General features: G+C 44.3%; 4 protein-coding genes across 4 annotated transcripts; 1 reads left to right on the top strand and 3 right to left on the bottom strand.

Annotated features, from left to right (window-relative positions):
* Positions 1-4,176: 4,176 nt before the first annotated feature.
* BJ212DRAFT_1481202 (uncharacterized protein) lies at positions 4,177-4,867 on the bottom strand (the record flags this gene model as incomplete). Its single annotated transcript, XM_041340220.1, has 4 exons — positions 4,177-4,378; positions 4,424-4,570; positions 4,626-4,675; positions 4,733-4,867. 4 exons carry the CDS (start codon positions 4,865-4,867, stop codon positions 4,177-4,179), a joined length of 534 nt encoding a protein of 177 aa, XP_041192931.1.
* Positions 4,868-5,088: 221 nt separating this feature from the next.
* BJ212DRAFT_1299944 (uncharacterized protein) lies at positions 5,089-6,919 on the top strand (the record flags this gene model as incomplete). Its single annotated transcript, XM_041332945.1, has 8 exons — positions 5,089-5,232; positions 5,279-5,382; positions 5,427-6,022; positions 6,072-6,348; positions 6,395-6,580; positions 6,631-6,730; positions 6,793-6,819; positions 6,869-6,919. The coding sequence occupies 8 exons, from the start codon at positions 5,089-5,091 to the stop codon at positions 6,917-6,919; spliced, it is 1,485 nt and encodes a 494-aa protein (XP_041192930.1).
* A 1,143-nt stretch (positions 6,920-8,062) lies between these two features.
* BJ212DRAFT_1481200 (uncharacterized protein) lies at positions 8,063-8,525 on the bottom strand (the record flags this gene model as incomplete). The annotated part of the gene is made up of 5 exons (XM_041340219.1): positions 8,063-8,125; positions 8,184-8,231; positions 8,284-8,307; positions 8,369-8,401; positions 8,454-8,525. The coding sequence occupies 5 exons, from the start codon at positions 8,523-8,525 to the stop codon at positions 8,063-8,065; spliced, it is 240 nt and encodes a 79-aa protein (XP_041192929.1).
* A 2,717-nt stretch (positions 8,526-11,242) lies between these two features.
* Positions 11,243-12,438, bottom strand: BJ212DRAFT_1299943 (uncharacterized protein; the record flags this gene model as incomplete). The annotated part of the gene is made up of 6 exons (XM_041332944.1): positions 11,243-11,320; positions 11,373-11,591; positions 11,640-11,692; positions 11,782-12,127; positions 12,291-12,324; positions 12,374-12,438. The coding sequence occupies 6 exons, from the start codon at positions 12,436-12,438 to the stop codon at positions 11,243-11,245; spliced, it is 795 nt and encodes a 264-aa protein (XP_041192928.1).
* Positions 12,439-18,669: the final 6,231 nt, after the last annotated feature.

Raw genomic sequence — 18,669 nt, 5'->3', positions numbered from 1 at the left:
AAAAGGGAAGAAGAAGGAAGGAACACAGTGACCTCACAATTGCATTATCATATTACCGGCATATTTCCCAAAGTGGACACAACTTCCGTTTTATCAATACCATTCAACTGTTCAAGGTTCAAGCCCAGTGAGAACTGGCTGTGCCCAGATAGGGCCGTATAGGCTGAGATGTGAATTACCATATTAGTACTGTGCCGAAATCTGCTTCTTTCTGTCGAGAACGACATTCTTCGAGTGCAGCGCGTTGCAATTGCACGAACGCTGTGCATCATTGCAACGTTTTTGCATCGTCATCGTAAATACTTTGCAAATGCGCATTGCAAACGTGCAACCATTGCAACTTTCTCAATGTTACCATCAAACTCAAGTTCGGCCAAATTCATATGTGTCTGTAGCAAGCACAATTTTGGCTGGCCACATAATGTTTCGAGGTCAACATGGTATGAGCATATTCAACAGGTTGAGACAACAGCGGAGAAAGATAGAATTCGATTGGCCCAAGCATTGAATATACCAGGTACTGTTTGATTGATATTTTAATTCCATGGTGCTGACTATGCACTATAGACATAGACAGTGCTGTCTTGAATCTCCCTCCTCTGAGTGGGCAACCTGCCCAAGGTTCTTCCTCGGGTCAATGTCCTAGTGACCGTCATGCTGCGACGATACAAGCACTTGCCAAGATTGCTCAGGAGAATGCTGTTTCGAAGCATACTGGATGTTGCAAATGTACCCGGGTTTCAGAGCCTGATGATACATTAAAAGATCTGGTAAGCTTTAACTTTGATGAACAACTCAACAACTTTAATTAAAACATTGGTAGTCTATGGACCAATTTTTGGGTGAATTTGACTCCCATGTTCCTCCTGATGATTTCCCCATGCTGAACAGACCACCCATCCCACCAAATGAGCCACCCATCCCACCAAACGAGCCACCCATCCCACCAAATGAGCCACCTGTCCCACCAAATGAGCCACCCATCCTACCAAATGAGCCACCCATCCCACCAAATGAGCCACCCATCCCACCAAACGAGCCACCTGTCCCACCAAATGAGCCACCTGTCCCACCAAACAAGCCACCCATCCCACCAAATGAGCCACTCATCCCACCAAATGAGCCACCCACCCCACTGAATGAGCCACCCATCCCACCGAATATCCCTGCTGAAGTCAATGGGCACCAGCCGCAGTATCAGTTCGTTCTGCAGTGCCACCCACGGCCTAATATTGACATGGAGGCACTGGCTGGAATAGCCAAGCTTCCAAAGATCAAGGAGACTATGGAGTACATACTGGCGCTGAAAAATGCATCGCTAGAAGATCTGATAGCAAAATTAGGTGATGATGCACTTGAGAGACTGCAATCCACCCAAAGGGCCTGTTACTATAGATAGCCCAGGGATTTGGCACAGCATATCCATGTATCTTGCATTGGAGCATGCATCCCAGGTGGCCTACAATCGGATAATGAGATCTACAATGCTCAACTTTGCAGGAGCTGATGGTGTTGATGATTTGCTGAGTTTTTATAAAGTTGAGAGACTTGTTGCTGAATATACTGGTGTTGAATCAATCAAGCATGACATGTGCTTGAATTCGTGCTTAGCTTTCACGGGCCCCTTTGCTGATCTCAAAACCTGCCCAATGTGTGACACATCTTGATGGGATCAAGCAAAGCTGCGTGCGAGCAATGGACATACCAAAGTCACTGCTCAGATGTTTACGACTATACCTATAGGTCCACAATTGCAGGCCCTTCATCAGCATCCTGACAGCGCACATGATATGCGCTACCTCCACAACTGAGTTCAGGAAGTTCTTGCAGGCCTTGCACAAACTGGAGAGATTCCTGTTTTTGACCATATTGTGATGGGACACGATGCTATTGGTGCTGTACTTGACGGGGACATCAAGGAGAACGATATTGTTCTGATGGTGTCCCTGGATGGTGCCCAGTTGTACAAGAGCAAACAATCTGACTGTTGGATGTATATCTGGGTCATTGTCAACCTTTCACCTGACAAGCGATACCATAAAGTCCATGTCTGCCCTGGTGGGTTCATACTGGGGCCTAATAAGCTGAAGAACTTGGATTCCTTTCTCATTGTGGGGCTACATCACCTCGCAGCTCTTCAGAATGAGGGCCTTGTTATATGGGACTCATCTCGTGATGTAACATTCACGTCTGATCTTTACCTCATCTTCACGACTGCAGATGGACCTGGACTCATCTACTGGGATGGGATGGTGGGGCACAGCTGGGAAGAATGGATGTCGAGTTTATTGTGGTGTCCTTGGCAGGTGCAAACCCAATGGGACACATTATTACCCTGCTCTATTGAAAGCCACTAGGTCAATGTGCACCAGGTAGTGACCATGCTGATATTAGTGTGTTTCGCCTCCCCCCTGGTGGTTCTCAAGAATATGCTGACAATTTATGCCACCTCATCTCATCCCCTAGTCAACGACAATTGGAGATGTGCAGGACAGAGACCAGTATCACGAAGCCACCTCTTATTCTTGGACTCAACCCTTCACGTTGCCTTGGAGTTCCCAACTGTATGACCATGGATATTATGCATCTTGCTGGTAACCTCAGTGACCTCCTCATTTCTCTCTGGTGTGAAACAATAGATTGTGCCACTACAGATGATGTAACTACATGGGATTGGGCAGTACTCCATGATGCGGAAGCTTGGAGTGCACATGGGGAGTTGGTTGCACAAGTAGGTCCAGTTTCTTCCCAGTTCTTTTGATCGCAAACCATGCAATACCTGCAGAAAAACTCAACACAAGTTATAAAACTTGGGAATTCCAACTTTACACCTTTGGTCTCGCTCCTGGCCTACTCTATAACATCCTTCCTGAGCGATATTGGAGGAACTACTGCAAGCTCATGCGAGGTGTTCAACTCATGTGTCAGCACAGTATCACCGTCGAGCATATTCGAGAAGCCCAAACACTCTTGTGTAATTGGGAATATGAATTTGAACTCCTGTATTACAGACAACGCCAAGATTGCATCCACTTCATCCATCCCTGTGTTCACCAAACTAACCACCTTGTTGCGGAGACCGTTCACAAAGGCCCCCCTATTTGTTATGCACAGTGGACCATGGAGTGCACTATCAGGAACCTTGGACAAGAGATACGTCAACCATCTCGCCCTTATGCCAACCTGTCGCAAGAGGGTGTTTGACACTGTCAAGTTAATACACTTCTATCTGCCATCCCAGAGCTCAATGAACCTTCCAAAGGTCTTCCAATAGGTGCAATAGACTCAGGAGATGGATTTGCATTATTGCGCAAACGTGACAGATATGCATTCAGTCCAGTTGGAGGTGCAGCACAAGCCATACTTGACTATCTTGGAGATGGGTTGACACTTCCTTGTATCAAACATTGGACATGACTCCTCTTGCCCAATGGACAGATTGCATGGTCTGTCTGGAGAGAGACACTCAAACCATTAGATCAGACTTGCACATCATGCAATGTGAAAGTGAGAATTTCGGACATTTATGTGATGAATGTTACTGATGCATCCTAGATAAAATATCATGGGGAAGTTCGGTTTGGTGAAGTTCTATACTTCACCAGGCTTTCAGTTGAAGCAGGCCTTGACGATGATTGTGACTGGTGCTGGCACAATGTTGCCCTTATTCAGATGTATTCCCATCCAGACGATGACCTTCTCCAGCTCTCCTCACATACCTGTCACATCTTGCTCCCATCTTGAAGATATTTGCATCGTTAGCATAAAGCAGATCCTAAGTGTCGTTGTGATGATTCCGCACAAGCCTATACTACCTTCTGGAGTTATGGATGAAGAAGGTCGATTTTTCATGCTGGAGAAGCCCGGATTAGATCTTTCAAGCGTAGGAATCGCTAATGTCCCTCCTGATGATGAGGACAATGTTCCAGACGTAGAATAACCAGTAGACTGATAGAGCGTCTATTTTTTGTTACAATTGCCAATGTATTACAACAGGTATTTATAATGAGGCATTGTTTCTATCGTCGGTGAGTACAAAATATAAGAGCAAGTGTAACATACATCGAGTGAGTGCAACAGTGAGTATGAGTGAGTGCAAAATGTAATGGGTGAGTGCCAAATACAACAAACAAGCAGAACATGCAGACAGAACATCAAAATCTAAAGAAAGGAGGGTTAAAAATCAAAGTCGAACATCTTTGTCTTGCATCTTTCAATCTGTGCCAGCCTCCTGGGGATATCTGACACACTGAATGGCCTAATGATATGACACCAAGGGCGAAATTGATCAAGGAGGATCTGCCTGGTAGTGGGATCTGGGTTCCCGGTGATTTGAGACAGATGAATACATGGTGTTGCAGTGCCCAATGCACATGACCTAAAAAATGAGTGTTTATTATACCCTAGATAATTGAGGACTTACATCTCAAGCTGATCCAAATCACTGAGAGCATCCTCCTCCTTGATTGCCAGGACATCTTCTTTGAACTTGATCTTCCCCTCCACTTTCTCAACCTTAATCCCTACATCTGCTTCTTCAGCCATTGATTCATGCTTGGTTTCCAAGTTGCTAGTACGGTGATATATTAGTCCAATCTATGTCTTTTATAATAATCAAATAATACCTTGTGCTTGGATTTGGATCTGCACCATCACACAGGCGGAAAATGAGGGTCTGAAAGAGATGTAGCACTATAAGCACCACATAATAAATGGGGAAAAATAAACTTACTTTGACTCCCAGTGTTTCAATGTTTAATTTGATGCAATAGTTCTTCCAATTGGGAAGAACACCATCAATCTCAAGGAAGATAATGTTGCCACAGACGCTGATGCTATCAGTCTTATTAATGGTAAGAGAGGACATAATAACTGATCGATAAGGTAGAGGAGTAGAGTTTGCATAAAGGTTCTTGGACTTAGATGATCAGAGAGATTGCGGCAATTCCCAGTGGGATTTAGATACAATATCATTGGCCTCACCATATACTACAGAGTGTCTCTGTCTCTTAAATTTATCACTCCAGGATGTTTTCTTCTGTCAACAGAGGTTCTATGAATTTAAATGGGGGGAATTTCTTTCACACCATGCATAACTCAAGCCATCCTCCACAGAATCCACATTGGGGGCAGGAATTTACTCCTTCCCCCCTATCTACTGGCTCTACTAGTATTCCTGATGGGGATCTCTTTACAGATAGTTCCAGGATCCCGCAGCCTCAATTTCAGCCTGTATGTTTGCTCTTCATGCTTTTTCTGCTAACAAAAACATTTTTAGGGTGCATACATGCATGAAAACCAACAGTTTCAGATGCTGCGCGAACAATATAGGGCACTGGAGTCACAAATTGTGAAGGTCACAGCCGAATGTGATTCTGTCATGTGCGTATCTTCTTGGTTTATTTATTTTTACTTACACTTGATAGTGCTGCATATCAATATCTTGCAAGTGCAGTTCGCTTCCCGATTAATGACCCATTCCAATTCAATCCTTTGTTGATCCCAACACCAACAAGTACAAGTAATGCCGAACGCCCAAATCCAGAGACACATCCAAACGTTCAGTTTTGGGACAAGGCTGAGTACCTCAAGTGGTTGGATTCTGCTGATGCTGAACACACTGCACTGCATGGCAAGCTCACATTCCTGGAGGACAGCAATGGAAATCCAGTTTCTGAAACCACAATCAATGCTATCCATAAAGCTCTGCATGCAGCATGGTCGGAGCTCCTCATTCGCAAACTTGCACCTTTGACTTGGGGGAAGCTGACTACATCAGGCACCCAGCTGATGAATAGCTTGATGGAAAATGCCTACCCACTATTTAAGCTCGCCAACAATGGCTGGAAGCTTGACTACCTCGCTACAATGTCTTACTCGTCTTGGCGGCAAAATCACATGGATGAATGCGGTAATCCACTAGTGGGTGGCGATGAGGAGGGTGATACCACTTCAAAAGGCAAGAAAAGAAAGCAGCGTATTAAATCTGAAGCACCTGAAGTCCCTGAAAAGAAGATCAAAGGTTCATCATACTGCAGTTACTGACAGTGATTAATACTCCCATTTTTCAGTCGATTGTGGTGCACTAGAGATTACCATCCTACCACTGACTCCTCCACCATCGTCTATTTCATCTCTACCAGAATGCCCAATGCCATCCTTGACACCATCATATCCTCCTCAAGCGGAAGAAGGTGCAACAACAACATCAGCAATTCCACAAGAGTCCACTCCACAAGTCCACGAAGCAGTTGCTGTACCTGTTCTTGAAGATATTCAGCCTAAGAGCATCCTTCCTGAGCCTATCTGTGCTCCAAAACCTGTCAAAATCACAATCATTAATCCACTGTGAGTCACCCATATAGCTTTATTCACTGCTAATGACTTTAAACAGCTCTACACTGGCATTTGTTGCGTCCAGTGTTGCTTCCATCAACCCATCACTTGAGCTACAATCTACCAGTGAGCCTGCACCCAAGGACATGCCAGGAAGTGTTCTTCAAGTTGCTCCGAACTCTATGAGCAAAACAAAAACAGTAAGCAAGGGACCAATGCGCCCAAGTCCCACGAGAAATGGACGGTGAGAGTGCTTATCATGTTTTGCTCATTATGTGCTCACTATCACAATAGAAATTTGTGTGCATTGCATTGGCTTAAGCAGATCAAGCGAGGTGGGAAGATGGACGAGTTCAATAATTACTATGGGTCACTAACACCAGATCAGTGTGGGGTAAGTGATCCATCTGCTGCTGTGTCACTCCAAGTCATTATTCTTATTTGCTCAAATTTCAGAAATACGATGAGGAGGCTAAGATTCTGGTACTTGGTATTGGATCCTTTGTCTATGATACTAATACAAGATCTGCAGGTTGCCAAGAATACGTGGACCAAAAATGTCAATGAGGGCCATGTCTACTAGACCACATCATACTACCACGACATTTCCCGTGTGCCTTGATGCATTTTTGTGCCTCCCGCCTCTTCTCTGCTCTGTTCACCATGTCTGCTCTCAACATGTTTCCGAGGTGTGCTCCACCTGTTCTTGAACCATTTCATATCAGTTTCGCATTCCTACTAGACCGCATCATACCACCATGATATTTTCCGTGTTCCTCAATGCATTTTTACTCTGATTTGTGCCTCCCGCCCCTGCGCTGCTCTCAACATGTTTCCTGAGGCGTACTCCATTCATTTTCAAACCATTCCATATCAGTTTCATATGTTTTGCAAGTGCTTTCAGATACCTATACTGCATAATACCTTCTGTGCAATCAGAGAATATTTGACACTATTCTGGCACATCCTGCAGCGACAGCGTGAGCATGCATACTAAAACAATCAGAGCATATTTGAGAGTATTTAAGCACATTCTGCGAGGACAGTATGAATATGTGCAAATATGTCTAGATGTGCTCGACATCACAAGAAGCACAAGGGAGCACGTGGAGCACTGCCCCGTCTTATAGAAAATGTGCTGTGAGTCCGGATATTGGGCGAGATGTGTGAGTATGCGCTCTGTCTCTCGAGTGGGCATCTCAGCAGATTCTGTCCTATTTGGGCACAGCCAGTTCTCACTGGGGTTCAAGGTTCAACCTCAACCATGCTCATTGCTGAGTACCTTCAAGATCAATATCTCCCAGGCCATGCCCCACTGTTCAATATCCAGCATCTGGTACTCCTTGCAAAACCACTTTAAGATGCTCCATCAAGATCATTCTGAAGTAGTTAAAGACAACAGCGTGCATACTATGAGTACATGTGGATTACCACGATTCGGATGGACAGGGTGAGTTTAATATTTGTGAGCATGCCTACAGCATTTGAGCATATGTTTTTTATACATGCAAGTACTTGTCCCTGTTGGACCTCAGAGCTTCACACAAGTTTGATAGACTGACACAATCGGCAATACACCTAGTATTTCAATTTGCCTTGTATCCCCATGAGCACTATTTAGCTACTTATGATTCCCTGTAACTTGTTCTGCATAAAGGTCTGATTCTGCATAGTAGTTGCCCTGTGTACGATACTCAACACAATGATATTTGATGCGAGACAAGTCTTAATAAGAATAGAGGTCTGCTGCGGCCTTAGTGGTACATGGGTCTGGTTCTGGAGACTCTTCCTGTATGCCACATATGGTCAGTTTGACATGATGAGTTTGGGTGCGAAACAAAGCTTACACGCCCAACTACCACTGGCTTGCCTGGGTCTGGTTCTGGGGACTCTTCCTGCGTACGTTGTATGGTGAGTTTGACACGTTCTGTCTGAAGCAAGGCTTACATGTGCAAGTGCTACATAATTGGCCTATGCAATTGTAAGATCAAGGTGATATCTGATGCTGTGGCGAAGCTAGGCTTACTCAGACCACCATCGCCATATTGTTACACCTGTCAGGGACCTGTAGATGCTGTATGACAACATGACAATATTTGATGCGAGGTGAGGCTTACTGGCACACCAGCGCTGACAAGGGCTGTCAGGCCGAGGAGAACAACGAAAACAGTAGAGAGGCGGGTAAACATGATAGTGAGTTGATTTCACTCAGAGCTTGTTGGGAACTTGATTGTTGGTGCTGCCTGTTTTTATACTCCACAGAAGAGGACGTCAGGTTGTGTTTTGGACATATGACAGTGTTGCTAGAATTGAGACGAAACTCTTCAATATTCATCCAAAGGAGTTATCTGTCAATGTATACATGGCTTGAGTTGATCCAATTCAAATTTCTGCAGGGCTGCAAGATTTGTGACAGCCAACTAAATACTGGTTGCCATACGTATACTTCTGCTTCGATCAATCTCTGACTTCCAAATTAGAGGGGAGGAGAGCCTCGTGGTAAACAATCATCGTGTCCTCCCATGATTCACTTTCCAGCCGAGGGGTAACAGAAATCGTCAACAGCCGCCATTCCCCCACTCATCCTAGCAATACATGACAAATGGCAAAAACAGTAAGTTTAACTGGCGGTATTACCGTACCAGTGGCGTGAGCTGCCTTGTGTATATGCAATTTACATATGACATTACTTGTGGATGTTTGTTCCATACTACTGGGCCACAGCATAGGTGTCGAGCGATATGTATAGCTGTGGTAGTGCTGCAAAGGTTGTAGGCTGGACAGCAGGGCAGAACTGAGTAGCGCAATTTGTTTTTTTTTTGAGTATTAAAGCAAAATAAATAAATACTAATTAGACAAAAGATGTTAATGATCAATGATTTGCAACAAGTAAGAATGGTGGGTCACTGCCAGTGGTCAGTCTAAGCAAAAATTAACATATCTCCTGGACATGGGCCCATACTACTGGAGACACCGCTGACATTCTCACTGTGTAATGAAAGTGCACATCACACTTGAGCTTGAGGGTGCCAGATGTGCAGGGGACGGCAGCAGGACAAGGTAGGCATGGGAGCGACAGTATACAGACATAGGATGAAGGACAATGTCCGCACTGGGGGTGGCACCAGCAAGAGGTGGTGAGCAAAGAATTTGAAGCAGAGTCAAAGCCCAAGACAGCACCAGCTTGGCCCAGGTACAAATCACCGAGAAGCTGCACTGATGGCCAAAGGAATAGGAGGTTCTCCGAACCAAAGCTACGTGCACGATTAGAACAGCTAAATCACGGTGTGGAATAGGGTTCAGTGAAATAGCCTATAGGGATCCCGCTTGGCATTGACCAGCAAAACAGAGCCTAATCATATTTTATTTCTCAGTGTCAAGGTTACAGTAAGGGAATAACAGGGGAATACCATGTATACATCTACTAAGTTAGTATCTAGTTGCAACTTTGCATGTATGTGTATCTACATATTGTAAGAACTAGACTGTAGTTGGGACTGTGTCACTGATGTTGACCATTTGTGTTCTGAATCGTATCATATTATTAGTGCTGCTGTGGTCCGGTTCGGTTTTTTCTCAGTTTGAATGCAAACCAAATGCAAAAAAATTACAGCCAGGAAAAAAAACATAGTCAAGGTGTTTGTACTCGTAGTTACATGTCCAATGAAGCCACATGTCCCTCAGCCTCTACTTCTGCAGAAAGGTGCCCATTCCTATATGCTCCCTTCAACAATTGTAATGCAGTGAATGTGGAAGTCACAAGTGCATTGCATCGGATAGTCGAAGTGATTCCTCTGCTTGAGAATGCTTGTTCAGAAGGAACAGAGCTGCCTTGAATGGGTAGATAGTCTTGCGCAATGCACGCGAGTGTAGGGTATTGCAGCAAGTGAAGCTATCCCTGACTCCACTTTAGTGGAAGAGGGTTCTGTTGTGTCAAAATGCCTAGCTTCCTGCAAATGCACCCGTGGGAAATTCCCACGCACCCATGTGGGAATAAATGAGGGAACCAAAGAACTCGAAAGTTCTGTTCATCTGTCCATGATGGTCCATCCATGCCTGCCTGTCCTGTCTGTTTGGGATGTTCCAGCTGTCCCAGTTGTAAGAGCATGAGCCTGTGTGACTTTGTACATTTAACAATCCACACCTACATGAACCCTCCCAATCCCCTAAACATGCTGCCCATTGTTTGATTTCGCAAGGTACATCAAAGTGTGGTTGCAAGGCAAGGGCAACTGCCAAGAAATCCAGTCAGGCCCTTGGTGAAAACAAAGGGAAGATGCCTAGTGGTATGTTTTACATCTTGAACTATGACATTCTGACCATACAAATACTAGTAGGTCATTCCTGGCACATTTCTGACCTCGAAGATTCAAGAGGTCAATATTCTGCTTTGCTAAACATGTACAATATTTGTGGCACAAGAGTTCAGAGCCCTGACGTCTGAGACGAGCATGGAGTTTGCATACATGTTGGTGACTACAAGACTAAACTCAAGGAGGGTATGATTGTCAAGTTAGAGGTCATCTTAAAACTGTAAGTCCTCAGTTGTTTTCGTTAGGGTGCAACAGCTTAACATCTTGTAGGTGGACTATCAAACTGCATAGAGACAACTCCAACCCCTGCAACATCAATGGATCTCGTGTATACCAACTGATGTTACAGTATATGCAGCTCTTGCCTTGCACCAAGTACACCCAGCCTGCTTTAGTGGCTTCACTCAAGGATAGGAAGGGGAAAAGAAAGGCTGAGGATGATGCAACTGACCAGTCGCCCACTAAAAAGGGTTCTTCTTCTGCTGTGCTCGATGATGAGGATGAGCTTGAGTATACTATGATTGAGTAGGTTGAAGTGATCATCTTTCTTGGTGACTTCTTTATCTTGGCTTGAACTGTATAAATGTACTACATCATTGTCTTACAAATATCTGTGAATCATATCTTGTCTCAGTGTCTTTGAGTGGAGTCAGGGATTGGTGCTTGCGCCACTATGATTAAGTAGATTTAGTAGCGAAAAAACAAGTCAAAAAGATAACTTACCCCCCACCAGGCCACAATGTCATCAGTCTCCTCTAGTGGCGAAGACAAGTACATGTTGAGCTCTTGCCAAGGATTGTGAGTAAGGTGGCCTGATGTTTGATGTGTCCTAATAGCCTCGCACATCCAATTGTCACCATAGTGCTTGCATACAGCTCTTGTTGGTGGAGCAGATTGCTCTTTGGTAGGTGTTCGACTTGGCAGTGTATAATAGTCATTGAACTACAAAAATAAAATGAAAGGGGGAAAACAACATAGACAAGTACTCACCATGGCCTCCAGATGAGCCCTGCCATCTGCAACATCTTCAGTATCCCACTGACCTTCAACATATGTGAGCTTATACATAGTTTGGATCAAAAACTTAAATTATATTAGATAAGAATGAGTTGTAAAAATTGATAGTACTCACCAAGACAAATAAAATACATGTCTGATTGATTTGTTTTCTTGAAGTATTTGTTGACATTCTTGAGTCCTGCCTTAATTGTATCAGCAATTGGAACATATTGTGGGTCATCTGCCATGGATCTCCATGGATCAGCAAGGCACTCTAGTGTAGGGATCGTTTTCCATGCAGTCAGGTGTTTTGCTGACAAGAACGATTGCTGAGCTGTTGCTGGTTCCTTGAGGACTCGGTGAATAAGCCTGAGGTGTCTCCAATCACTCCAATTGAGCTTGAAGTTGTTGTAAGTCTTGTTGTGAAGAGTTGGCACTTCCTTGCTTTCATTGGCAAGGTTGGTGAAACAGTTTATGGCCTATTTAATTAAAATCAGGCCACTTTTAAACATTGAAAGAAAAAAAAACTCACTTGATGCAAGAGCAACATGCAGTCCAGGCATTTATATAGTGAAGCCCAGTGAGTCCAGATCCATTGCAACAACTCAAGTTCAGGTACATTCTTCTCTTTGCAAGCCTTACAGAAAAACGCATGAGCTTGAGGGGACTTTCGGATCTGAGGATCTTGATCAGCAAAAGAATAGTCTAATAAAGATAGCACATACCTGCTCAATGAGGGCAAGAGCTTTGCCAAGTGAATTGCCAGTATCAAATAAGGTGTCATTGTCATTGTTCTTGTCGTTACTGATGTCCATGGAAGAAAGCTGGTTATTTAAGGTGTTGAGATCAGCATCATTGCCATTATCAAGCACCTGTCAAATCTTCTTCATGAGAGCAGCTTGAGGTGTGGGGGCAACTGCATCAACAAAGTGGCATGTGGTGAGGTTTAGTATATGTTCCTGGCACCTGATGCGGCATGCATCAGGTGCCCACTGTGTACCCTCAGGATTGATTTCATGTCCAACTGCTTTCATGGCGGTATCATTGTTGGTGGCATTATCAGAGGTCATCCATCCAACCTACAACACACTGATTAGATTCAGTGCAGCAAAGTAGTAGACTAAACTTTACCTTATCTTGTAGTTCATATGTGTCAATGGTATCAATAATCAAGTGAGCAGTATTCTGACCACTATGATTGCCCTCAATGTGTGCAAAACTGAGTTGCTTGTGGCATAACTCCCATTGCTGGGGTTTGTCATCTGGGCTCCAGATATAATGACCTGTGATGCAGAAGAAAGGGTCGCTGATGATTGACGTCCATGAATCGAAAGTCATTGAGACTTGACTGTCTACCTGTCATATCTGCATATCCAGGTCTCGGATCTGATCCTTATCTCATCTTAGATCTGATCCACATCTTATCTCCCTCCAACATCTTGTCATCCATTCTGTCCACTCATCTGGTCTGGTCCACAATTCATCCAAATCCACAACCAGTGCTCATCTCTTTTTGGTAATCCCCTAACTCTGGCATTTCAGTTATCTGTATATCTGTCCTGCTCCCTGATCCATTACCTATGCTTCATTTCTGTTTCATTATTTGTGATCTGTTTCTACTTACCAATAGACCATCCATATGCTTCATACATAGCCTTGGACTCTGCTAATTGATCATTCCGTTAGATACCTATAGTATATAACCTCCTGTAACTCTCTGTAGTACCTCAGTTCAAATATCAACTTAGTTCTGCTCATTCCCATCCTCCGGACCTGAATACTGCTACTCTCGTCACCCTCCAAGACTTAGGATTGATTCCTATAGTCTATCCACATCTGCCTCTGTCTACAACAGCCATTACCACTAGTTGTTATGAACTAGGGTAGTTCTAACAACAAGCAACTTGATAAGAGTTAAGGACTTCTTGTTGAGATTCTATGCAAGACAATAAGTTGAGCATTCAGTGTAAGCTAAGGTAGAGGGAGTGCCTCTATCTTAAAGTACGGTTCAGATGACAAGAGATTGGAGGTCTCAAGCAAAGGATATTCAAGGTAAAACCTAGTAAGATTAAAGTAAAGAACTAAAGTGTACAGGAGGGCTATTTATAGTGAACTACTGTGCTTTAGGGCAGGCATGAGAATGAAATGGGTCAAAGATAAGGGATGCATAAGTGATAGTAAGAATAGATCATCTAACAATGGCAATGGCGATTGTGATGTAATACATGAGTCAGAAGTAAGTCTAGCAGTGGCATCATGCAGCTCGTGACATAATACACAGTAAGGAAGAGAAAATGAATAGGGGTGTATGTGGTTGTAACATTACCCCTTGGTTAGGAATGAAGTCACTGACTTCAGTTATCCTGATTAGCCCAATAGATTGGGTCAGCATTGTAGTTAGAGTCCAGCAAGTCATTTTGCTCCTTAGTAATGGTAAATGATTTATCAGCCATCTTGGTGGCATGATAAATAGCATCCTGCTCAATCTCCCAGCGAGCGAGGGCTTCATAGAAACCAGTATCAGTCCAAACCAGTGGAATGACCACTTTGCCCTTCAAGTCTTTACAAAAGACTGACAGATGCCCAGGTGCATACTCTTTGCAAACCCAGCAATAGTACACTAGACAGTTCTTATGGTGATGCCCAGCAGTCCAACAGTTACAACACACGATGTTGTCAATTGTTGCAGTTTTTATGGTAGTGATGGTGGATGTTACAAACTAGGATAGTCGCAACAACAGTTACTTGATAAGAGCAACGACTGAAGTTGAATCAAGACCTTACAAATGTAAGGGTCATAAGACAAGTCAAAGAGAGTGTCTCTGGCTTGAATCTTGGTCCAGATGACTTAGGATTGGAGGTCCTAAGTGAAGGGTGTTTCAGGTGAAGACCTAGTAAGATTAAAGTGAAGATCTACTAAGTACATGACCAGTCTTATATAGGATGTAAGTACTTTAGGGCAGGAGGTGAGTCAGAGAGATGAATCAGGATAAGAACAAGTCAGAGATAAGAATGAGTCATCTAACGACGGCTGTGGCAGTTGCGATGTAATACACGTATAGAAACAAGTCTAGTGATAGCGCAACACAGCATGGTCATGATGTAATACAAATGTAAATGGAGAAAATGAATAGGGGCAAGTGTGACTGTAACAGTGGATGATTGTGCTAGTGGGGAAGGGGATCTGGATTGTCATTTATGATTTCTGTGTGGGGAGGCCAACACTGTTTGTTTGGCAATACAGGTGGATCTGTGCCTGATAGGGTACCAATGTGTAGTAGGTGCGATGGAGGTAGGAGAAGGAGAAGCTGGTATGTCAAGTACAGCAATAGGAGGGATACCATCATCCAAATGCTCAGTGGTAGCTGTTGGAAGAACTGGTGGTGGGATTGGAATGGCAATGTGTGGGGATGGGGGTCGTGTGACTGGGTTTGTAGTGATCCATTCAGTGACAATGTGGATAGCTTCTCTGATAGCTTCCTTAGTATCATCAGGCAACAGATGGATTGCAGTATTACAAATGCGTATATGAAGATGGTGTAAAATGGTCTTGTGATGGTCATTGTCAAGAAGATTAGCGGTGCACTCGATAAGGCTAGCATCTCTGATGATTCAGATAATGAGTCCACTAGAGATTGCCCCTCTCTCTCCTAGGAGATGATCTATCTCAATAGCATACTGTTGGGATGTAATGGCAGATTCAAATAAGGCACTGGTCTTGATTTGATCAATGATTGTGAAGTAATCAGTGAGGGTAGAGTCACTGGTTAAGGTAGAGTAGGTCAAAGGTGGGGAAGCAACTGGGGGTGGCATGTTTTCAGCAGCAGTGAGGTTGGCAATGGTAGCAGTCTGGTAGTCGGTGAGGGATAATGGGTGAGTGATGTTTTCGGATACAATGTTCATAGCAGTGGTAAGTTCTTTGATGCATTGTATGCAGAGGCGTAAGCATTCAAGAGACATTGTTCTGGTTTTATAATCGATGGGTTTTCTTATATGCAGAAAGGATGTCAGGGGTGCTACCCAGGTTCTCTTCTGGGATCCATTCGTTACTAGTGGAAGAATATCCCTTCCAAGATACTAGATAGTGTCTTCATTTACCTGTGCCTTTGTGCGACAGGATCACATCAATTTCATATTCTTCTTTGTTATCTATGACGTCTGGGGGAGGATTGTGGAAATTTGGGCTGTGAATATCTGTTTTGTGATAGGACAATAGTTCAGAAGCATGAAACATAGGGTGAACTCTCCACTGAGGCAGTAGTGTCATATGCCATTCCGGACTCTCAACTCTAAATCCACTTCTCTGGATATCTGGATCTGAGATCTGGATCTCAAATGATCTGATCTATCTTTATCTTCCTTCCAGAATCCAAACCCTATATCAGCGCCCAACCCCATTTAGACTTCCCCTGTCTCTGGACTCCAGCTAACCATGTTTCCCTTCTGATTATTGATCCATTACATACATTTCATTTCTGGTGTTCATTATTTGTGATCTGTCCTACTTACTAATTGACTTTGCATGTGCTTTGTACATAGCCTTTATGTTTGCTGATTGATTCCTATATGATACCTACAGTATATAAACCTCCTGTAACTCTCGGAAATACTCCAGTTCGAATATCATCTTAGTTGCTGCTCATTCCTGTGTCCTCCAGACTTGAGACAAGTCTCTTGTCATATTCTGAAGTCTTAGGATTGCATCCTAGACTACATTTCCAACTCTACCTTAAGGTAGTCTATTGTTAAGAACCATGTTGCTCAAGGGGGAGAGAGACTGACTCAGAGGGGCTTGGCCTCAGCTTGTACACTGTGCCCTTACCCGAGTATGTGCCCTTCATTTTGTATGAGGCCCGATGATGGTCTGATGAAGTCTGGAGGACTTCTGGAGGCTGGCTACTCTGCTGGAGAGTGCTAGAGGACTTCCGGAGGAGTGCAGGAGAGTTCTGGAGGAATGCAGGAAGTGCTCAGGAGAGTTCCCACTGCAAGGTAATACTTCTACAGGAAACAGGATGGAAGGATAGGAGGTCCGAAGGTCAGGAGGACAGGAGGACAGGAGGACAGGAGGGCAGGAGGGCAGGATGATGGGGGACAGAAGGACAGGAGGACAGAAGGACAGGATGTCCAAAGGTACAGAGGATAGGATGTCCAAGGGTTAGGAGGATGGAACATCCAGACCCAAAGGTACAGAGGGTGGAACATCTGAAGGTACGGAGGGCGGAACATCCAAAGGACAGGATGCCCGGAGGTATGAGGGACAGGGTCTGGAGGTCTGGAAGGAATAGGGGCTACATTGGACAGAGTCCAATATAGAAACAAACAGAGGTAGACTACCCTAAGGTAGAGTTGGAGAGACAGGGACTGGACCTAAGTCCGGAAAGAGGGTAAGTGCCAGAAAGGCAGAGCTCCAGCCTAGGGAATCAATCCCTAGGCCTGATGGGTAGGATAGACTTAGGTGGACCAAAGTCCAAGAGAAGATTGGGCAAGTCTAAGTTGATATTCAAACTAAGGAAACTACAGGAGTATCTACAGGGGTTATATACTGGACAACATCTGAGGGGATCAGTAAGCAAAGGAGCAAGGCTATGTATGAGCATGTGGAAACACATTAGTAAGTAAGATGGAACATAAGTAAATGAACTCAGAGATGAAGACTTGTACAAGGATCAATAAGCAAGATGGAACAAGAGGTAACTGAAAGCTGGAAAGCAGAGAATGCCTAAATGGGGATAGGCGCAGGATATCAGACAGAGGGTGGGAATAGGTCCAGAGTTAATATCTGGAGGTCCGGAGATCTGGGGATCCAGAAGACAAGATGGATACAGGACTGAGATATGAGAAGGTGGATAGAGTCCAGAAACTGAGATGAGGTGAAGTCTGGATGTCTTGCTGGATGGAGTGTACATAGGGTGGATGGGACAGGGGGTTATGGTTCAGGCTAACAGTGGAGATCCGATGGTCCGGAGCTCAGGGGTAAATCCGGAGTGTAGTCAATCCTGCTGAGGTGTGGAGTACACAGTGGAAGGGGATCTGGGAATGAGCCGGATATGGGGTCTGGACATAGGCTTGGAAGGCGTGGGAATATTATGGAATGTGAGTCTGGATTTGTGGGATATGACATCTATCCTCTGTTAGTTTCTAGTCCAGACTTCATCTGGATTAGTCTTATCTGCTTGCCCAAGTAACATCCAGACGTTCATCGGATTTGTCTCATGTTTCAGATCTGGACGTCCATTGTCCACCCTAGTCAAATCCTGGAAACTCCGGACAACTGTTCTAGCCCCCGGAAATTAAGGGCACATACTTGGGAAAGGGGCACAGTGTACAAGCTGAGGCCAAGCCCTTGTGATCCGACCCCTTTGAGCACACGACCTTAACAGGTAGTTGGAGTGTGAATGTGATGGGTGATAGTACAGTGACGATAGGGAAGGGGCCATATCATTTTGGTGCAAGCTTTCATGATGGTAGTTGCATAATCAGGTTCTTTCCTGATAACCAAACTTTATCCCCCACTTTCCACAGGTGATACTCCTGTCCATGCATTCGTTCTGCCATTCGCTGCATAGCAAGGTTGTGACAAGATAGTACTTCTTCTCTCAATTTCTGAAGTAGACAGAGTCAATCTTCTGCAGCAGGTACTGTAGAATCAGGAAGGGTGTGTGGGAGAGCTCAAGGTTCATATCCCATCATAAGGAAGAAAGGGGATGCATTTTGTGAGTCATGTTTTTGGTGGTTATGGACAAACTCAGCCATAGGGAGATGCTCCACCCAATCCTCTGGGTGATTACGGCAGTAAATGCGGAGATAAGTCTCAAGTTCCTGGTTGAGACATTCGGTCTGTCCATCAGTCTGAGGATGATAAGTGGTGGACATGGTGATGTCATATTTTAGGAGCTTTGCAAGGGCTTTAGAGAACTTTGATATGAACTGTGGTCCTCGATCAGATATTACTTTCTCATGGAGACTGAAGCGGTGATAGACATATTTGAAAAACTTTGAGGCAATGCCTTCAGAAGTGATG

The sequence above is a fragment of the Suillus subaureus genome (genome assembly GCF_016647635.1).
Source record: "Suillus subaureus strain MN1 chromosome Unknown BJ212scaffold_17, whole genome shotgun sequence".
Lineage (NCBI taxonomy): Eukaryota > Fungi > Basidiomycota > Agaricomycetes > Boletales > Suillaceae > Suillus > Suillus subaureus.
This window is presented reverse-complemented; position numbering and strand designations above follow the sequence as displayed.